General features: G+C 47.9%; 6 protein-coding genes across 6 annotated transcripts; 4 read left to right on the top strand and 2 right to left on the bottom strand.

Annotated features, from left to right (window-relative positions):
• Positions 1-732: 732 nt before the first annotated feature.
• Z519_04020 (uncharacterized protein) lies at positions 733-3,255 on the top strand (the record flags this gene model as incomplete). Its single annotated transcript, XM_016761767.1, has 2 exons — positions 733-827; positions 1,095-3,255. 2 exons carry the CDS (start codon positions 733-735, stop codon positions 3,253-3,255), a joined length of 2,256 nt encoding a protein of 751 aa, XP_016622105.1.
• Positions 3,256-3,693: 438 nt separating this feature from the next.
• Z519_04021 (uncharacterized protein) lies at positions 3,694-5,410 on the bottom strand (the record flags this gene model as incomplete). Its single annotated transcript, XM_016761768.1, has 2 exons — positions 3,694-5,213; positions 5,269-5,410. 2 exons carry the CDS (start codon positions 5,408-5,410, stop codon positions 3,694-3,696), a joined length of 1,662 nt encoding a protein of 553 aa, XP_016622106.1.
• Positions 5,411-5,798: 388 nt separating this feature from the next.
• On the top strand, positions 5,799-7,355 carry Z519_04022 (uncharacterized protein; the record flags this gene model as incomplete). The annotated part of the gene is made up of 3 exons (XM_016761769.1): positions 5,799-5,877; positions 5,981-6,144; positions 6,201-7,355. 3 exons carry the CDS (start codon positions 5,799-5,801, stop codon positions 7,353-7,355), a joined length of 1,398 nt encoding a protein of 465 aa, XP_016622107.1.
• Positions 7,356-7,917: 562 nt separating this feature from the next.
• Z519_04023 (uncharacterized protein) lies at positions 7,918-9,025 on the top strand (the record flags this gene model as incomplete). Its single annotated transcript, XM_016761770.1, has 2 exons — positions 7,918-7,990; positions 8,046-9,025. The coding sequence occupies 2 exons, from the start codon at positions 7,918-7,920 to the stop codon at positions 9,023-9,025; spliced, it is 1,053 nt and encodes a 350-aa protein (XP_016622108.1).
• Positions 9,026-9,609: 584 nt separating this feature from the next.
• Z519_04024 (uncharacterized protein) lies at positions 9,610-11,644 on the top strand (the record flags this gene model as incomplete). Its single annotated transcript, XM_016761771.1, has 10 exons — positions 9,610-9,791; positions 9,845-9,887; positions 9,936-9,984; positions 10,045-10,293; positions 10,365-10,387; positions 10,450-10,809; positions 10,875-10,896; positions 10,968-11,319; positions 11,376-11,565; positions 11,618-11,644. The coding sequence occupies 10 exons, from the start codon at positions 9,610-9,612 to the stop codon at positions 11,642-11,644; spliced, it is 1,497 nt and encodes a 498-aa protein (XP_016622109.1).
• Positions 11,645-13,979: 2,335 nt separating this feature from the next.
• On the bottom strand, positions 13,980-16,434 carry Z519_04025 (uncharacterized protein; the record flags this gene model as incomplete). Its single annotated transcript, XM_016761772.1, has 8 exons — positions 13,980-14,086; positions 14,136-14,675; positions 14,741-15,003; positions 15,052-15,489; positions 15,537-15,763; positions 15,827-15,932; positions 15,994-16,109; positions 16,162-16,434. 8 exons carry the CDS (start codon positions 16,432-16,434, stop codon positions 13,980-13,982), a joined length of 2,070 nt encoding a protein of 689 aa, XP_016622110.1.
• Positions 16,435-16,602: the final 168 nt, after the last annotated feature.

The following is a 16,602-nucleotide window of genomic DNA, read 5'->3' on the forward strand; positions in this document are numbered from 1 at the left end:
TAAGGCTACATGGTGTTTCCTGTGCTCGTATCGCAAATGGGAAACTGACAAGGGATGGGTGTAAGGCACCAGGGAATTTCGCATCAACGCCAAGTCGGAGGCATTGCTCCACGGAAAACGGTCCGCGGTAAATGTTCCGAGCTACCTTTGGACTGTTCTTTACAGTATTTCGCTTGCTTGTTGAGACCTGGGGGGTTGTCTGATCCGCTTGGCCCTCGGGTGATGATCACTGCACCCCATTTTTGTCTCATCAAAGACTATCTAGACAGGGTTGACGGGCCTGTCTGGGAGCGCCCATGATCTTTCCAACCATTTCTCTCAGAAGGCATTGGCTGCTACGGCCCTGCAAGAAGGAATTGACGCTCTCCAAGTATCACGTCTGCCGCCAGCCCCTTTATCTTTCTCATGGCCTGTGGAGTGATGGCGTTCTAGGACCGCCACCAGGACCGGACTACTATTTATTGAGTTGTTTTGGGGGGGCGACAGGGAGGGTCTCGGGTTCCTAGGTCGAAGATTGCCTTCCCCGCTATCCACACCCATTCCCCCGTGTGCCCCCGCCGAAAACATGGCTTCAAAGTCATCCCCGCAGTTTCAAGTTGCACCCTTGACAGTCCCAAAAGAAGCATTGTATTCATCCAGGTTTTCTGATGGACCTCATAGAAGCCAATATGTCGGGTCATATGGATAATAGCCATCAAGAAGTTTCCGTATTCTCGTCAGGCTCATCACCACATGGACGCAACAGCTCAGCTCACCGAGCTCTCCGACCATTTCGGCGACGTAGAGAAAACAGAGCTTGCAATGCTTGTCGGGCAAGGAAAACCAAGGTGAGTCCTTTTTATTATTTGCGCACTCCTCAGTTGTCAAGTGGTTTCTTTTTTTTGGAGAAACGTCTTCTAAGGCTCGCTCTCATAGTGCGATATCTCCGTAAACGGCCAGTGCTCTTCCTGTGTTGCTGCCGGCCTTATATGCGAAGTGACAGAACCGTCTGCTAAGCAGCAAAACGCAATTTTGCTAAAGTAAGCTGTTAGATACACGGTTCCAACATGCGTCCTTACTCTGTCATGCTCGACTAACCCTTTGGGAAACAACAGACGAATTTGCGAGCTTGAACAGACTGTAGAGAAATTTGCAAAACATATTGAGCATGTTGGGGGGCGGCTGCCTGAACAAGCCGAATCAGATGGCCATAATGAGGACATCGAGCTGCGACTTCCTTCACAACCTCCATCTCCAGGCCCAAAACAAGCAGACCATCAATCAGCGGCTGAGACTCAAAGCAGCTCGACTGTTGAGGTGGCAGGGAAGTCTAGTCTGAGGAAGCGTCGCCGATGTACCAATGGCAGTCCAAATTTACAGACATATGTGACTGGGGACGGAACCAAAACACACCATTTCTATGGCTCAACTTCTGAACTGGTCTTTCTTGACTCGGTTAGGGAGTATGTCCAGCAACTTGGCTACGAAGTCCCAGCATCCGGGAATCTATGGCGCACTAATGTTGATACGACTCAAACAAGACTTGCTGACAATCAGCCCAAATCAAACCTGGCAGCTGATTTGCGATCGCAATTGCCCTCCCAGCGGCTTGGGGCGAAGTTGATCGAGGTATATGCTCAACATGTTCAAGCACATACACCAATGTTATATTGGCCTTCAATACTGATCAAATTTCAACGAATCTACACGAGATCTCCTTTGCTACGTTATGAAGAAGGCCAGATAGCAGCCGACTTTTGCATTCTAATGATGGTCTTCGCTGTTGGATCCCAACTGTCCGAGTTGGCAGAGGTCGGTCACAGAAGCGGTCAGCAGATGAGGAACGGGTGGGGCTTCTTTGAAGCAGCCAGAAAGTGCCACCGGTTAATCAAATCCACCTACAATTTGGACGATGCCATCATCACTCTGCTTATGAGTATCTACCTCCTCGGGGCGTCTCTGCCCAGTCCATGCTGGGTCATGGCCGGAACAACGTCACGTATCGTGCAAGATCTCGGTCTGCACAAACGACCTTCCCCACATCAGCTATTCAATGTCGAAATCGAATCTCGAAATCGACTCTTCTGGGGGGCCTACATGGTTGATCGGCTCGTGGCACTTACGTTCGGGAGACCTGTCTTGCTCTTGGACGAAGATTGCGATGTTGACCTCCCTGGTAATGTGGACGAGAAAGGAATCACGTCTCCTCACTCATTGCATTTCTTCCGAACGAGCATATCAGTGGTATCTCTCCTTGACCCAATCATCCAACTCGATGCCGTGCCCCGGAACGAAGAAAATGACGTCGAAACAATGATGCAGATCGATGCCCAACTGCTCTCTTGTTGGTACAAGTATCCCGGCGATTTGACCAATGATGATGCGGATGGAAGTATTGAGCCTTCTACCTTGAAAATCTTATTCATCACACAGCAAGCGCGTTTAGCTTTATTCAGACACTTCACCAATAGTGCTCTCAACAATTCTTTCCGGAGTACATGCCTGAAGAAAAGCGTTGAGACCTCCAGACTGACGGCCAAAATCGTGCTTAGGGTCGCCAAAGGAGTAGATTGGGAGGATGGGATCGCCCATCGCTGCAACGACATTGTGTACAATCACATATTCCGAGCCTCTATCGTCCTTTTACTAGAACACCGTCTCAAGACATCGTCTGCTATGGGAAAAGCGCAGGGGCCTGGTGCTGCACAAAACAAATACATCAATATTCTGTGGCAGTCACTACGAGCGGCTGCACAAACCCATCTAACCGCTGCCAAGTCGTTGGAGCTGCTTCAAGTCTTCGCCAACACCTTGAATTTTGACCTCAGCCTCACAGAGGAGAACTCTGACCAGTATGCTCCAGGAGACGGGACTGATATCCTGATTCCACACGGGTCAGATACAAGGACTTATGAATCTCTAGCTGCACCGGATTTGACGGCAAGCACTGCTTTAATGACAGCTGATGTGCCATCCCCATGCCCAGAGATCCAGCCGCGACCAGAACCGAGTTCAGCTTTAGGAACAAACTCTCCCAGTCATATGCTGGCGATGGGTCACACATTTCCCAAGGGGGATGATGCAGGAGCTGCGGGTACCGTGCCAGATGAAGAGGGGTGCCTAGGCCCCGAAAAGCGACCTTCACCAGGCCATGGTAGCATTGGGTCCGAAGACATGGACTGGGCAATGTTCCACGAACTGCTTGACCACGACAGCATCTTTGATATGTATGCAGGGGGAGTGAATGGGAATGGCGATTTTCCAGTCGAATTCTAAAGAGATATTGCCCATCTCCGGTATATATGTATGGTTAGACTGTGCGAGCCTTATCATTGCTGTCATGGTATTCCTGTTGGCCCCAGTTGTTCAGATAAACATGCTCCCCAAACCCCCAAGATGATATGGACTGGCTTGAAGCACATGTAACAGTGTCCTTGAACGCAAATTGTGGATAATCCAAATCTCCGTTAATTATGGAGTACTAAGTGGCCCAAGGCTTCAGCGAAGTCATTTGATGAACTACTATGTAGTCAGATTGCTTAATACATAAAATGTGTCTCCCGCTCGCAGAAATCAAAGCACACGTATCACTCAAGTCTTCCAAGACAACTTCACCGCATACATCGAAAACTTTTGCCTCGGAGATTATAGAACTCTTCAGAGTCGAATATACATGCTGCAGGCCACGGAATTCTACACTAGCAAAAGACAGATTCATTTTGTGTTCGCTGGCCAAGACGTGCGCCTTCGAGCACGGACGTAGATGTTCATAGGACGAATGAGTTGGAAATCTGGGTCGTACTCAATCGCACCTTGAGACTCGGACGTAAGCTCGTATCGATAAATCAGCTCGGCGAAGAGAATCTTGACCTCCTGCAGCGCGAAGTTGAATCCAATACAGCCTCGCGGCCCCGTGGCAAAAGGCAAAAATGCGCACCGGTGCCGTTGTTTAACTTGTGGCGTGTCCCACCTGTCAGGGTCAAATCGCGCCGGGTTGTCCCAGAATTTGGGATTTGAGTGAATCGCATACAGTGCTGGGACAACGACGCTGTTGGCTGGAAGGTGATACCCACCAGGAACAATGACATCTGTCTTGGTGGTTCGTGCGGGCTGGAAGGAAGGGTTGTGAAGGCGCTGTGTTTCTTTCACAAACTTGTCCAAGTATTTGAGGGAGCCGGCCAGGTCTGGTGACCAGTCAATAACGTTGCTGACGTCGTGATCGACCAGCTCTTGCAGCAAACGCTCTTGTTGTCCTTCATAGGTGACAGCAGAGTAGATCATCCAAGATAACAGCGAAGATGTAGTTGTGAAGCCAGCAGCAGTCATGATGACAATGTTTCCCAGGAATAGATCTTCTGGCAGTTTGCTCCCAGCTTCGTCTGTTGCTCGTTTGATGTAGTCCACTACGCATGTTGCTTTCAATGCAGCCTCGCTGAGAGGGAGATCAGAGGTGTCGCGCTGTTCCACGCTATCCATTGCGGTCTGCAGCCGTGAGTAAATCCGGTGTCTCACTTCCTTCAGCCGTTTGGCGTCTCCAAATGGAAGAGCCCCATACCATTCACCCCTGCTTGTCACTCTCTTGTTCAGAACTAGCATGGCTGAAATATCGTCGACAATGGGGTCCAGTGGAGAGTCTGGGCTGTCGAAATGATGGAAGTCAAGACCCAAGCAGAATTTGCCTATCGTCTGTGAAGCGAGCTTAAGCATATATTGGTAAACATTCCAGCTTTCGTTTGCTTCATCCATCGCGTCAAACACAGGCAGAGACGAGCGAACGGCCCTCTGCATCAGTGGAGTATAGTGTCGGATAGCTTTTGGGCTGAGACATGGAGGGAGGAATTTGTGGGCTAATAACCAGCTGTGCGTTTCTGTATCCCCGACGAAAATGGCCGAGTTATCTTTGATTCCCCATAGTGGATGATCGGACGTGATTTTCTTGGTGAAGTAGGCGGATTCGCTCAGAAGATGCCCGGTAATAATGGGATCATTGGTGTGATAGGTGGTTTTACCCATCGTGTTGGTCTTGATAACAGGTCCATATTTGCTGAAAAGACGAGCGTGATTTCCCAGGTGGTCGGGGAAGATCTCGTAGAAGTTCCCGACGATGGGAAGGCCGACTGGTCCAGGGGCATTTCTGACAGGTTTGCCGTCGATGGTAATTCCAATGGGTGTGGATGCCTGAAGCATCATTTCTACAGAATGAATCGGTTCCTCTTCTGTTTGGAAGTTAATTCCTGAGCAATTGCTTCTATCAGCTAGGATCCGCCTCGAGAATAGTATACCTCTTACCACCAGGTTCCACAATATGAAACTCCTGGCCAAGTATATTCCTTAATGCCTTCAGATCTTTGTTTAGATGGACATCAACTTCTCTGATTTTTCGAGGCGTTGGCCCTACGAGGTAGAACTGGATCTTCGCCCGTTGAGTCATCGTTTGGTAGTCGACTAAATCACGGTGTCACTGTCTTCGGAAAATTGCACTGATGGACCTCGTTCTCTCGACTATGTACTAGTTGAAATGATTTGGACTGGACAGCTCCTATTGCACGTGAGTTACACTCTTGGTGACAGTTTCGGATATGCTTCCTCGGCATCAAGTCCTCGGGTGGATTTCCGGAGAAGGCTAGGTACCATTGTGTCCGATTTGTACTTGTTAGTGCTCCAGTGGCGGAAGTCAAGCCGTTTTAGGGATAAAGTGGAGACTGCTTTTCCAGAGGATATTTCGCCGCTTTTCCAGCGGCCCCGATTATAATCGTACTGTATATGTAGATCTGGAATGGCCTTGAATGGTCTAGCTTCCTAGTTTCGAATTGTCAAAGATGTTGCCGAAGTATTCTTCGAAAGACGTTTGCGCGCATACGTCTGATAATGACCTCTGGATTGTCATTCGCAATAAAGGTGCGCCTTCTATTACTCTCTGAGAGCATGTGAGACAGCAAAAGTGTCCGCTTTTGTGGCTCATGGTATTTCCCGAGACTTGTGAATGCTTGCTTACAAATAGCAGTTTACGATGTCACAGGTTACCTAGAGGAACATCCAGGTGGTGTCGAAATATTGAAAGAATGCGCGGGCACAGATGCAACTGAAGCATTTGAGGATGTTGGGCACTCGGAGAGAGCGTGGGCCGCTATGGAGTCGCTCATAGTTGGCGAACTATTAGCAAAGGTGCGTCAAGAAATGTTCAAGTTTAATATTCCGGCGTCTGAGACATTCGCATGAAGATCTCGACTGACGCATACGCCCAATATCAGGAACAAAGGGAACTGGTGGCGGTTTATCAGCCTACCTATGAACACGTGGGAGCAGTCTCCGTCTTGACCAAGAAGCCAGTCATGAAATGGCTCATGAGTTTATCAATCAAGGGCATGTGGCTGAGCCTAACCGGCGTCCTTCTCTACAAAGGTAGCCATCGTCTTCTTGACCAAGCTCGTCAAATGCGCTTCTCGAACGCATTTTGGTATGGATTCCTGAGTTCAGCAACGGCGCTTTCCATTGTCTCAACCGGCATCGGATACTATCTGGCCTCAATGTTTAATGCTAGCCACAGCATGAAAAAATATCCCGCCCGGAAAAAGGCGTCGCAGAGAGTACTCCTTGGAGATGACTTAAGTACTACTGGAAATAGTGCGATCCTTGACGCTCGAGCCTACCGCAAGTTCCCATTATCCAGGAAAGAAGGAATTTCTCCTAACGTCTTTCACTTCACCTTTGCTCTACCAAACCCTTCGGATATTCTGGACTTGCCAATAGGACAACACGTCTCAGTGCGTGCCGACATAGGTGGTCAATCAATTACCCGGTCATACACCCCAATTTCAAACAACAAAGACAATGGCGTGATTGAATTGATTGTTAAGATTTACGAACAAGGCATGATGACAAGACATTTGGATTCATTGCAGGTTGGCGACGAGATAGAATTCCGCGGCCCCATCGGGCCTATGAAGTACCGTTCTGGGCTTTGTAAACACATCGGCATGATTGCAGGAGGTACTGGTATCACACCCATGTATCAGCTTATTCGGGCCATTTGCGAAGACACCTCGGACAACACAACAATTGGGCTCCTATATGCAAACAACACCGAAGAAGATATTCTGCTCAGGCCGCAGCTTGACCACTGGGCAGCGAAGAGCCCGACAAAGTTCAACATATCATACGTCCTGTTGCATCCGCCTCGGGAATGGAAGCATTACACAGGATTCGTGACAAAAGAGCTCCTGAGGGAAAAAATGCCAATTACTGCTCCAGATTCTAGGATTATGATGTGCGGGCCTCCTGGAATGATTACTGTAATGAAGCAGTATGCTCGAGAACTTGGCCTTGAAATACCTGGCGCAATTTCCAAAGCCACTGATCGAGTTTTTGTATTTTGAATGGATCGGGAATGAAAAAGGCCATTTCTTTTACATGCTAAACCAGCGCATTCTGCTTTATTTAAATTCCCGGTTTGGCAAATTTCAAGCGTGAGAATCTTGAAACAGCGCAGGAGCATTTTACACCGAACTTTTGGCTTCTCCCCCTTTTACTTTCCCATCAAACTCTGCCTCGTCGTCTTGCCTAGAAATACTACCGACCAAGTGTGTCTGTCCCTGTGGCGATTGAGTCTCTAGAAAGCCCAGCACATGGCTTGAGGCTCTCGGGTCTTTTGACTTTAAGAGTCCGGCTTCATAGCCGCGGCATCTAGAACAGATATTACGATCCAGATTCTCACATACCCGACTGGCCACAGACTTGAGCTAGTGTACAAAACCGACAAGGGACAAGCATTGAACGAAGCCCGCACAATTTGACCCTTGATATAACCTCCATCTACCAGTATATATGGACCTTTCCGAGCGCGCTGCGACAAACTACTACTCGTGCTAGAAAATTCAACAGAGCGCATCGGTATCCTCAACGAGAGACGATTTAATACAAAAAATTTAAGTTAATTCAATGGCTGGCCCTCAGATAATTAAGACGCCCCTTACAGATCTGTTAGGGGTCAAGCATCCCATCATTCTTGCAGGTAAGCTCTTCAAGTGGACGATGGAGTAGTTACTATGGCAGCTGACTAGTGTCAGGCATGGCACGCGCTTCTTCTGGTTCTTTGGCAGCCGCAGTGTCTAATGCAGGTGGCTTTGGCGTCATAGGAGGGCTGAACTATTCCCCTCAGCAATTACAAGACATCATCGACGAATTCAAATGGCACTTGACAGATAAGTCGCTACCTTTCGGGGTGGACCTGGCACTTCCTAAAATTGGAGGAGGGGCTCGAAAGACGAACCGAGACTATACCAAGGGTCAATTGGATGAGTTGATCGACGTCGTCATCAGGAACGGGGCAAAGATGTTTGTCTCTGCTGTGGGCGTTCCGCCTCCACACGTGATTGAACGACTCCACGCAGCAAATATACTGGTAATGAACATGGTCGGCGCTCCAAAACATGCCAAGTATGCTCTGGACGCTGGTGTTGATCTCATTTGTGCCCAAGGCGGGGAAGGGGGAGGCCACACAGGGGTCATTGCCAGTTCAATCTTGATACCCGCAGTGTGCGATGTCGTGTCTAAATACCGCTCATGTATGACTGGAAATTCTCCTCTGGTTGTCGCGGCAGGAGGAATCAGAGATGGTCGATCCCTAGCCAGCGCTCTTATGCAGGGTGCGGCTGGTGTTTGGGTGGGAACTCGCTTTCTGGCCTCGGTTGAAAGCGGTGCCAGCCAAATGCATAAAGAAGAGGTGGTTACAGCGGACTTCGAAGACACTGTCACGACCTTAGTCGTCAGTGGGAGGCCAATGAGAGTGAAAGCGAACGACTACATAAGGGCCTGGGAAAGACGTCCAGAGAAGATCAAAGAGCTGACCGAGGCGGGAATAGTACCCTACGCAAAAGATGTAGAAGATGGCAACGAAGAAGCGGATCGGCCGTTTCTAATGGGTCAAGTCGCTGCGGTCATTGACAGCATAAAACCTGCTGGGCAAATAGTGGAGGAAATGGTTACTGAGGCTAGTCAAATGATCAGGCAAGGCACGAGATACCTATGGCTTGATGCAAAATTGTAACCAACATACTACTCCCCAAAGTTCATCCCACGAAGATTCCATGGTCAACTATAATCAACTCGAAGCTTCTTGAGTACAAACAGGACAGATTGAAGTAATCAATGCTCGCCGCGAACCTGAACTATAACGCTTAAACAGGCTTCTTTCTGGACCAACTTGGTGGCACGTGCTGGTGTATCCTAAACTTGATGCCTGGCCGTCGAAACTGCTCTAAATCTCTTATGGCCGCAAAATTCTTGCCCTGGGCAAAAAGGAAAATCATTATTTTTTTTTTTTTTGATTTGGTGTTTCTTCTGGTCTGCCTTGCAAGTGACCTTCGGAGCGAGCTCCACGGGTATGCTTCCCGCGGCCCTTTTCGCGCGGAACACTAGTTACTTTGTATAGTCTGCTGAGAAACCCTCCCCCGTTTTAAAGTTGCGGCGGAAGATCCGGGGACCCCGCGAACTACTGTACTAGCACCCCATAAAACCATTAACTGTAGCCCTGGGGTCTTTGACAACATTAGTAGTACTTCGTTCTACCTCGTACGTGAACTCATCGATCCAAGTTCTACCGGACACTACATGACAACGTCAAACGATAACATGGTCGAGAAGGCGACTATCGAACTCAGAGAGGACCTTGCAGAGACCATCGATACGTTCCATAATGATGAAGCACTCAAGGTTATCGTCGAAGAGCACGGCCAGAACGAATGGGATGCGGCTGAGGAGAAGCGCCTTGTTCGGAAGATTGATTGGAAGTTGCTTCCGCTGCTGTGTCTGACGTGAGTTGGTAATGATATAGCACTCCTATTGCCTAGCTAACGGTTGAAAATAGCTATGGGCTGCAGTATTATGATAAAGCCATGCTGTCCCAGGCCGTAAGAGCATCAATTCCCCACAAATTTCATGAAAACTGACTTTCATAGGCTATCTTCGGCCTTCGCGATGACTTGGATCTTAGCGTGGGGAACCGCTGTATGTCCTAGGTTCCTCTTCCTAGATGAGCAATTGATTGACACGAGCCGAAATTCGAAGATACATTCAGCTCGGCCATTTTGTACATGGGCTTTTTGACTGGGTCCTATCCTGCCACAGTGCTAGCACAGAAGTATCCTATTGAACGTGTTGCCGGAGGACTCGTCTTCACTTGGGGTGTCTGCCTCATGTCGACGGCAGGTTGCACCAGTTTTCGAGGATTATATGCTCAACGATTCTTTCTTGGATGCTTGGAGGCAGGCATTTCTCCCATCTTCATGCTCGTGGTCGGAGGCTGGTACGAGAAAGGTGAGATACTACTAAACCCTTTCGTTGGCTTACCAGTATCTGGTCGTAAACTAACGTTCCTGAACGCAAAGGCGAGCAAGCTCTCCGTATGGGCGTAAGTCTCATCAAGATCAAATCAAGGGTGCTGATTGTACTTACGATCAAATGATGAAACAGGCTTGGTTTTGCTGCACTGGATACTTCGGAGCAGTCTCTCCCCTCGTCAATTACGGCCTTGGACAGATCTCCGGAGGCACCTTGAGTTCCTGGCAGTATATGTATCTCGTTGCGGGAGGCATCACCATCTTGTGGGCTCTGGTAATTCTAACTTTTCTGCCTGCGGACCCTATTCGAGCCCGGGGTTTTTCCAGCAGGGAGCGCTACATTGCTGTCGCCCGATTGCGCAAAAACAACAGTGGCGTCCGCAACCTCCACTGGAAAAGTCCCCAATTGATCGAAAGTTTAACGGACGCGAAGTTCTGGCTTTCTTTCTTCATGGCATTTTTCATGATGTTCGGCAATGGCCCCTATTCCACTGTAAGCTCACTTCGTCCATTTTGTTACTGGGATATGAGCCAGGCTGATTGAGCATTTTGGTGTAGTTTACACCCATCATCGTCCATGGTTAGTACTAATCGACCCTCTTTGTGTTTGCACACGGTACCATAATGATTAACTTGACGCTCGAGTGATAGGTTTCGGATTTAGTGCCTTGAACTCTCTGCTACTCACCGTTCCCGCTGGGGTTTTCGTGGGGTCCGTCGAGCTCGGAGCTTGTTATATGGCTTTCAAGTTCAAAAACTCGAGAACCATCATTATGTTCCTATGCCAGCTCCCAACTGTTGCCGCATCCCTGCTTTTATGGCTTCTTCCACGTCATGAGCTAGGCGGATCACTACTGGCAGTATTCATTATTGCTTCGTTTGGAGGAACGTACGCGGTTCTACTTGGGCTGACTATCGCCAACTGCGCTGGGTATACCAAGAAGACAACCTTCTCAGCTGGGCTGTTTGTTGGCTACTGTCTCGGCAACATTGCTGGTCCTCTGTAAGTGCACTGCCCAATCTCTTAAACGCTTCGGCTGACGGAATCTATGAAATCAGAATCTTTAGGGAGAAGGATGCACCACGATATGCCACTGGATTCATTATTGTCCTAATCACGGCAATTCTAACTCAGGTGTTAACAATTATATATCGCTACCTGTGCATCCTCGAAAATAAGAAGCGAGACAAAAGTGGAATTCTAGAAGGATTTGACCATGCCTACGAGGATGATCTAACTGACAAGACGGTAACACTACCTTTTAACAAGACGCTCTGCATCAGCTGACAATGTACACTAGAATCCTCAATTTCGCTACACATACTGAGTGGACTACATCATCGTCGTTTTTAGTAGTGCCACAAGAGAGGGTTCCCTAATGTAGCTAATGAGCCCATTAAGCATCCCAACTTCTTATGTAACAACTTGAAAATTGAACCTTCCACTTTGATTCTTTAGCCTTAAGATAGCCCTCATCTCTACTATACTGCCCGCCCACCTATTGTTCAATCGATTCCATAGTTCCGGCCCGGCTCTAGCCTGGGCTGGACTCGATTTTAGGGGTTTATGGGTGAGCTAGACTGATTTAACCCGATTCGAGATCGACTCGAACCAAGTCGAATGGATTAAAGATTGATTTAAGTCGGCTCGAACTAAGCTAAATCGATTTAAATCGATTTATATATTTAAATATATTTAATATAACTATTATATAATTATTAATATACATTTTTAAAAAAAATATTATAAAATTCAAAGATTTCTACTGTAGAAATATAATTCTAATATCAAAAATAAGATAAAAATTAAAGAGATAAAAATTGAAATTTCGAGAAGTACTGCCGACTGAGATCAATTAACTCTCTTTTTATGATTTCACTAGTAAACTAAGTCGACCCGGTTCGAATCGATCTAGAATCGGTCTTAGGCCAGGCTATAACCGAGTCTGGTGCTTAAATCGCTAATTAGGCTGACTTGATTCGAACTAGTTCGAAGTAATCTAACAATTATGGGGAAGGTGACATAGTAGTATCTAGTAAGCCTCTTGCTGGTGAGCAACGCTAAATCGAAGAAGGTTACGGACTCGGTTCGGCCGAGAATCTGAAGTTATCTATTGGAAGGGCGGCCTCAGAGTAGTTATATAATGTACACCGAAAGCGAGTCACGAAATATTCCGAATTAAGTCTAGCTTCCATTTTAATTCGCCTCCTCTCGAAGCGAACGCCCGTCGATATCGGCTCGGATTTCTTATCCTGTTTGATCGGCTAGTTCATTACCGGCGCCAGAGTAGCGGGCATCTAGCACGATGGCGGCGTTGAGGAATGCAAAAGGACAAAAGCAATGCTCAGGAATAGGTAGGCGGGATCAAAAAAAAAAAAAAAAAATACAACTGTTCAAACTGCAAAAGATTAGCAGACGGCCAACACTGTAAACTGTTAACAGCGATTGCATATAGTATGCACAGCCATTCCGTGACTGCTGTCGACTGTTGTTGTGCCTTCTTGATGTTACTTAAATGCTTAATAGCTCCTTCCTGTCTCAAAGCCTCTCGTCCACAGCCAGAAGTAATGCTAGTGCTCTTTGTCCTGACATGTGACTGGCTAAATTGTTTTGGTGCCGCCCCCCATGCTAACATAGCCACGAGGCCTTGTTACACTATGTTTATTAGTTTCATAACTTTCTAATACTTAAAGCGATTTATGGTGATGCCACCATCTGATACTATAGTACTAGTATTCTAGATCTAGTATGAAACTATATTAAGACCTACTAAGTAAAAAGCACATAAAACTCTTAAGGCCGAGTACCATGTAAACGATTGAGTGTTACGGATTTGGTTAAACACCGGAAGGACGGACGTCTGATACATCGCGGACAATACTAATTAGGCCACCAGCTAAGAGATGCGACTCAAGGAGTGCACCTCTATTACTAGCACACTCCCCGTATGAGAGGCGCACCCTTTCTTCTCTCATGCTTTGAGTCGTGTACAGTATCGACCATATACTATAAGGATATCTTATATATACGCTTATCGTTAGATTCTGCCTACTTGCCAGGGAATCCCTAACATTGAGATCATAGCAATGGTGGCCACGAACGATCATAATGTTGACACCTATATCAATACTAGTAGTAGCCATTTATCGGCTCTATGCGTAACACCTCGGAGACGCCCTCAACAGCTTCAGCGCTAGAATCGCTCTGGAAGTGAGACTTAACTTCCCCTACATACACATGAAGACAGGCTTGACTGGGCCCCCTGCCGATTTCATGCCAAAGAAATCTATTTTTCTGCCGTCAGTCTGAAATAAGTTATCGTAGTCGATGCTGCAGCAGGTGGCCAGCTATACAGTAAAGCCCTAAGTTAGCTATGCTGTAGGTAGTAAAGTCTGTGTGGATTATGTCCGAATTGAATATACACCGCAGCTGGAGTGACGAGGTTAACCACTGGTTATATTGGAAAGTCAACCTAGAGTATGGACTAAAGCGGGGAAGGACGACGATTCCACAGGAAAAGACGCCTTCTCATAATCAGCCTGCGGTTTGATGATTGCGTTGTTTTGGGAGACAATGGAAAGCTTGGCGTGGCTGTTGGATATATATGACGGGCGCTGTACAGCCGACTTGACTGGAACCGATCCCGGTGAGCAATTCGGCCCTTAAGTGAACCAGTCGAGTTGAAGATCATCTGAGTATATGCCATTCAACTCCATCAAATCAAAGGCGTTGTCAAAGACCTCATTAACGCCACCGGATGCAGGTGCATCTGTTCGAAGTGAGCGTTCTATTTCCTGCGTCAACGGGAGGCGTATTACCATTGTTGAGGTCTTGCGGGTGGGTGCTTTCAGCTTCGGTACGAAACTGCTCCCGCCATCTCCACAGTGAGTCATACACAATGCTCATACTCATTCGACTCCTGACTTTCAGTTGAAGTCCGTCCATCCCAATGCCACCAATGATAGATGGATTAGGATGTGTCCAGAGGTAGGCGATCACATCACTGAGTCTCCCTGGTAAATCATTATTGACCACTGAGATTTTCCTCAGCGCCGAGACAGAGAAGTTGACAAGCCCTTTGCCCGAATCTGCGTCAATAATTGCGGCAAAATAATCGTTCTTCACGACTTTGAGCAGAATGAAGACCGCGCACAGGAAGGCTTCGTAACAGAACAGTGGGCAGAAGCGCAAAAAATCTAGAGACTGGTTGTCCAGATTGCGGACGTGTTCGACGACCGATGTAGCGGTCGAATAGAGCGCTATGATGCGCTCCAGATAGCCCAAAGCTGTCGGTTCGTCGAAAAGATAGAATGCATGGAGATGAAGCTTCACAACGTAGAGATAGAACGCGGTAGTGGCTGCATTTCACCAGTCAGCAGGGCTATCTGATTGACTAGTGTACCACAGCGAATTAGCCGCTCACCTGGGGTCCAGACCCTGCTAGTCTCCAAATCGATAATCTCCTGGTTCAAAATCGTGTAGAGAGGGAGCCTCTCCCGAGTTGGCAAAAGCCCCATAGGGTCCGAAGCGTTTGAAGCGAGAGCTTGGGATATTCTGTTGCACGTCGAAGCACATCTCAGATGAGCATGCAAATCTTCATCTTTCCGAGGACCCTCAAGCGACGACACAACAATGGACCAGTCACATAGTTGCGCTGGAGTTGGAAGTCCAACACCAAAGCTTATGCTATATCGCGTTAGCCGCTGTTCATCAGGGTGTCTGAAAATATATTACCTCTGCGTCACGATGTTGCTAGCAATCCATGTCCTCCGCCGGTCTTCGACATCATGGGGACTGAGGTTAACGCGAAATTTGGTAAAATCAAGCGGACTTCTAGGACGATGAAGGCCCATCTGAATGCTAAGTTGTATTATCATTCCAGAAAGAGTGTAAGTTGGGTCAGTTGTACTGCTGCTCGTTGGGAAGGGCCATGTGCAAAGAAGAACCAAGCTCTGAATAACACCTAAGGAATGTGGTTCTGTTTGCAGGGATTTCCACAAAAGATCTGTAACTGCTCTTGCGAGCCTTGTCAAAAGGGTAGGGTCTGACTGATATCGACGAGATGCAACGGAAATGATGGACCAGAAAAGAAGAGTTGAACTGTCGTAGTATTGGGTAGGAGAAATTCCCGGGTCCAGAAACGGTAGATATGCATGGTAATGCGAGAAATATCTTGGGAAGCCGTCAGCCAATGATACTAAGGGGCACGAAGGACATACATGCGGAATAGCTCATTGATCACCTCCTTTGACAGTTCAACGTCGCGTAAATTCCGCGACGGAATCACTCTACCCTTGCTGGTAGAACGGCTGTCAAGGAGACCGCCTTTCGGAATTGTTGTTGCGCCTGGCAGGCACATACCATTGGGAGAGTCTGGTGACATCCCAACAGGCACCGTAGTCGAAAAAATCCGGTTCTTCAATGGGTCTGACAAGTCTCTGGAGTCCTCGTTCATACATCTGTCGTCGTCATCCTGAGGACCGCCATCTTCAACAAGGGAGGGTACTACACGATCTGGAACAGAAGGAGCTGCCAAGTTTGTGAGAGCATTGTCTTCATAGACCGATAATTGGCGCTTGAGCTTGTTTATTTCTTCCTCCAATTCCGTGGATTTCCTGCAAAGTGGGCCAAGGTCAGTCACCAGTCATTGTGAGGCCCAACTCTTGCCGGTCTTACTTCCGCTTGCGCGTCCTCTTGAACGTATCATCTACTCTGCAGTCCAAGTCCAGTCTTCGGCAGCGCGAACAGACATTTGATGATGGAGCATCAAGCCTCGTCAACTCACACCTCAACTGCAGAAGTTAGCTCCCAAACGACTAGCAAAGCGCAAATACTGTGGCTCACCTTTTGCTGTCTACAGTTGTTGCAAGCTTTGGGCTTCAGTCCATTGGTGCGAGTTTGTGTCTCGACACTCTCGTGTAGTTGGCGAAAGCTGTCTTCCTTTGCGGCTGAAACTCCTGGGCCTTGCTGATGGGCCGGCATCATCGGAGACGCTTCGCGAAACTGCAGGGGCTCATTTTGACTTTCTTGGGCGCCGCACGCAAAGGTGAGGAGATCAGCAAGTGAAAGTGTGTTGACATCCGTTGCGGGGAAGATGCGGGTTGACGAGGCTGGCATTGAGATATGTACCCAAGGAAGGTCAGCCGACTCCATCTCTGGAAGCCATAAGGCTGAGGGCCCCTTCCCACTCTCCCACCTCCAGCTTATGGACGTCGGGTCTCCAATGACTAAACGTACTTCTGAGCATTGCTTGGCCAACACCGGCCGGTTTATATGATTGACCGA

The sequence above is a fragment of the Cladophialophora bantiana genome (genome assembly GCF_000835475.1).
Source record: "Cladophialophora bantiana CBS 173.52 unplaced genomic scaffold supercont1.5, whole genome shotgun sequence".
In the NCBI taxonomy this organism is placed as follows: domain Eukaryota; kingdom Fungi; phylum Ascomycota; class Eurotiomycetes; order Chaetothyriales; family Herpotrichiellaceae; genus Cladophialophora; species Cladophialophora bantiana.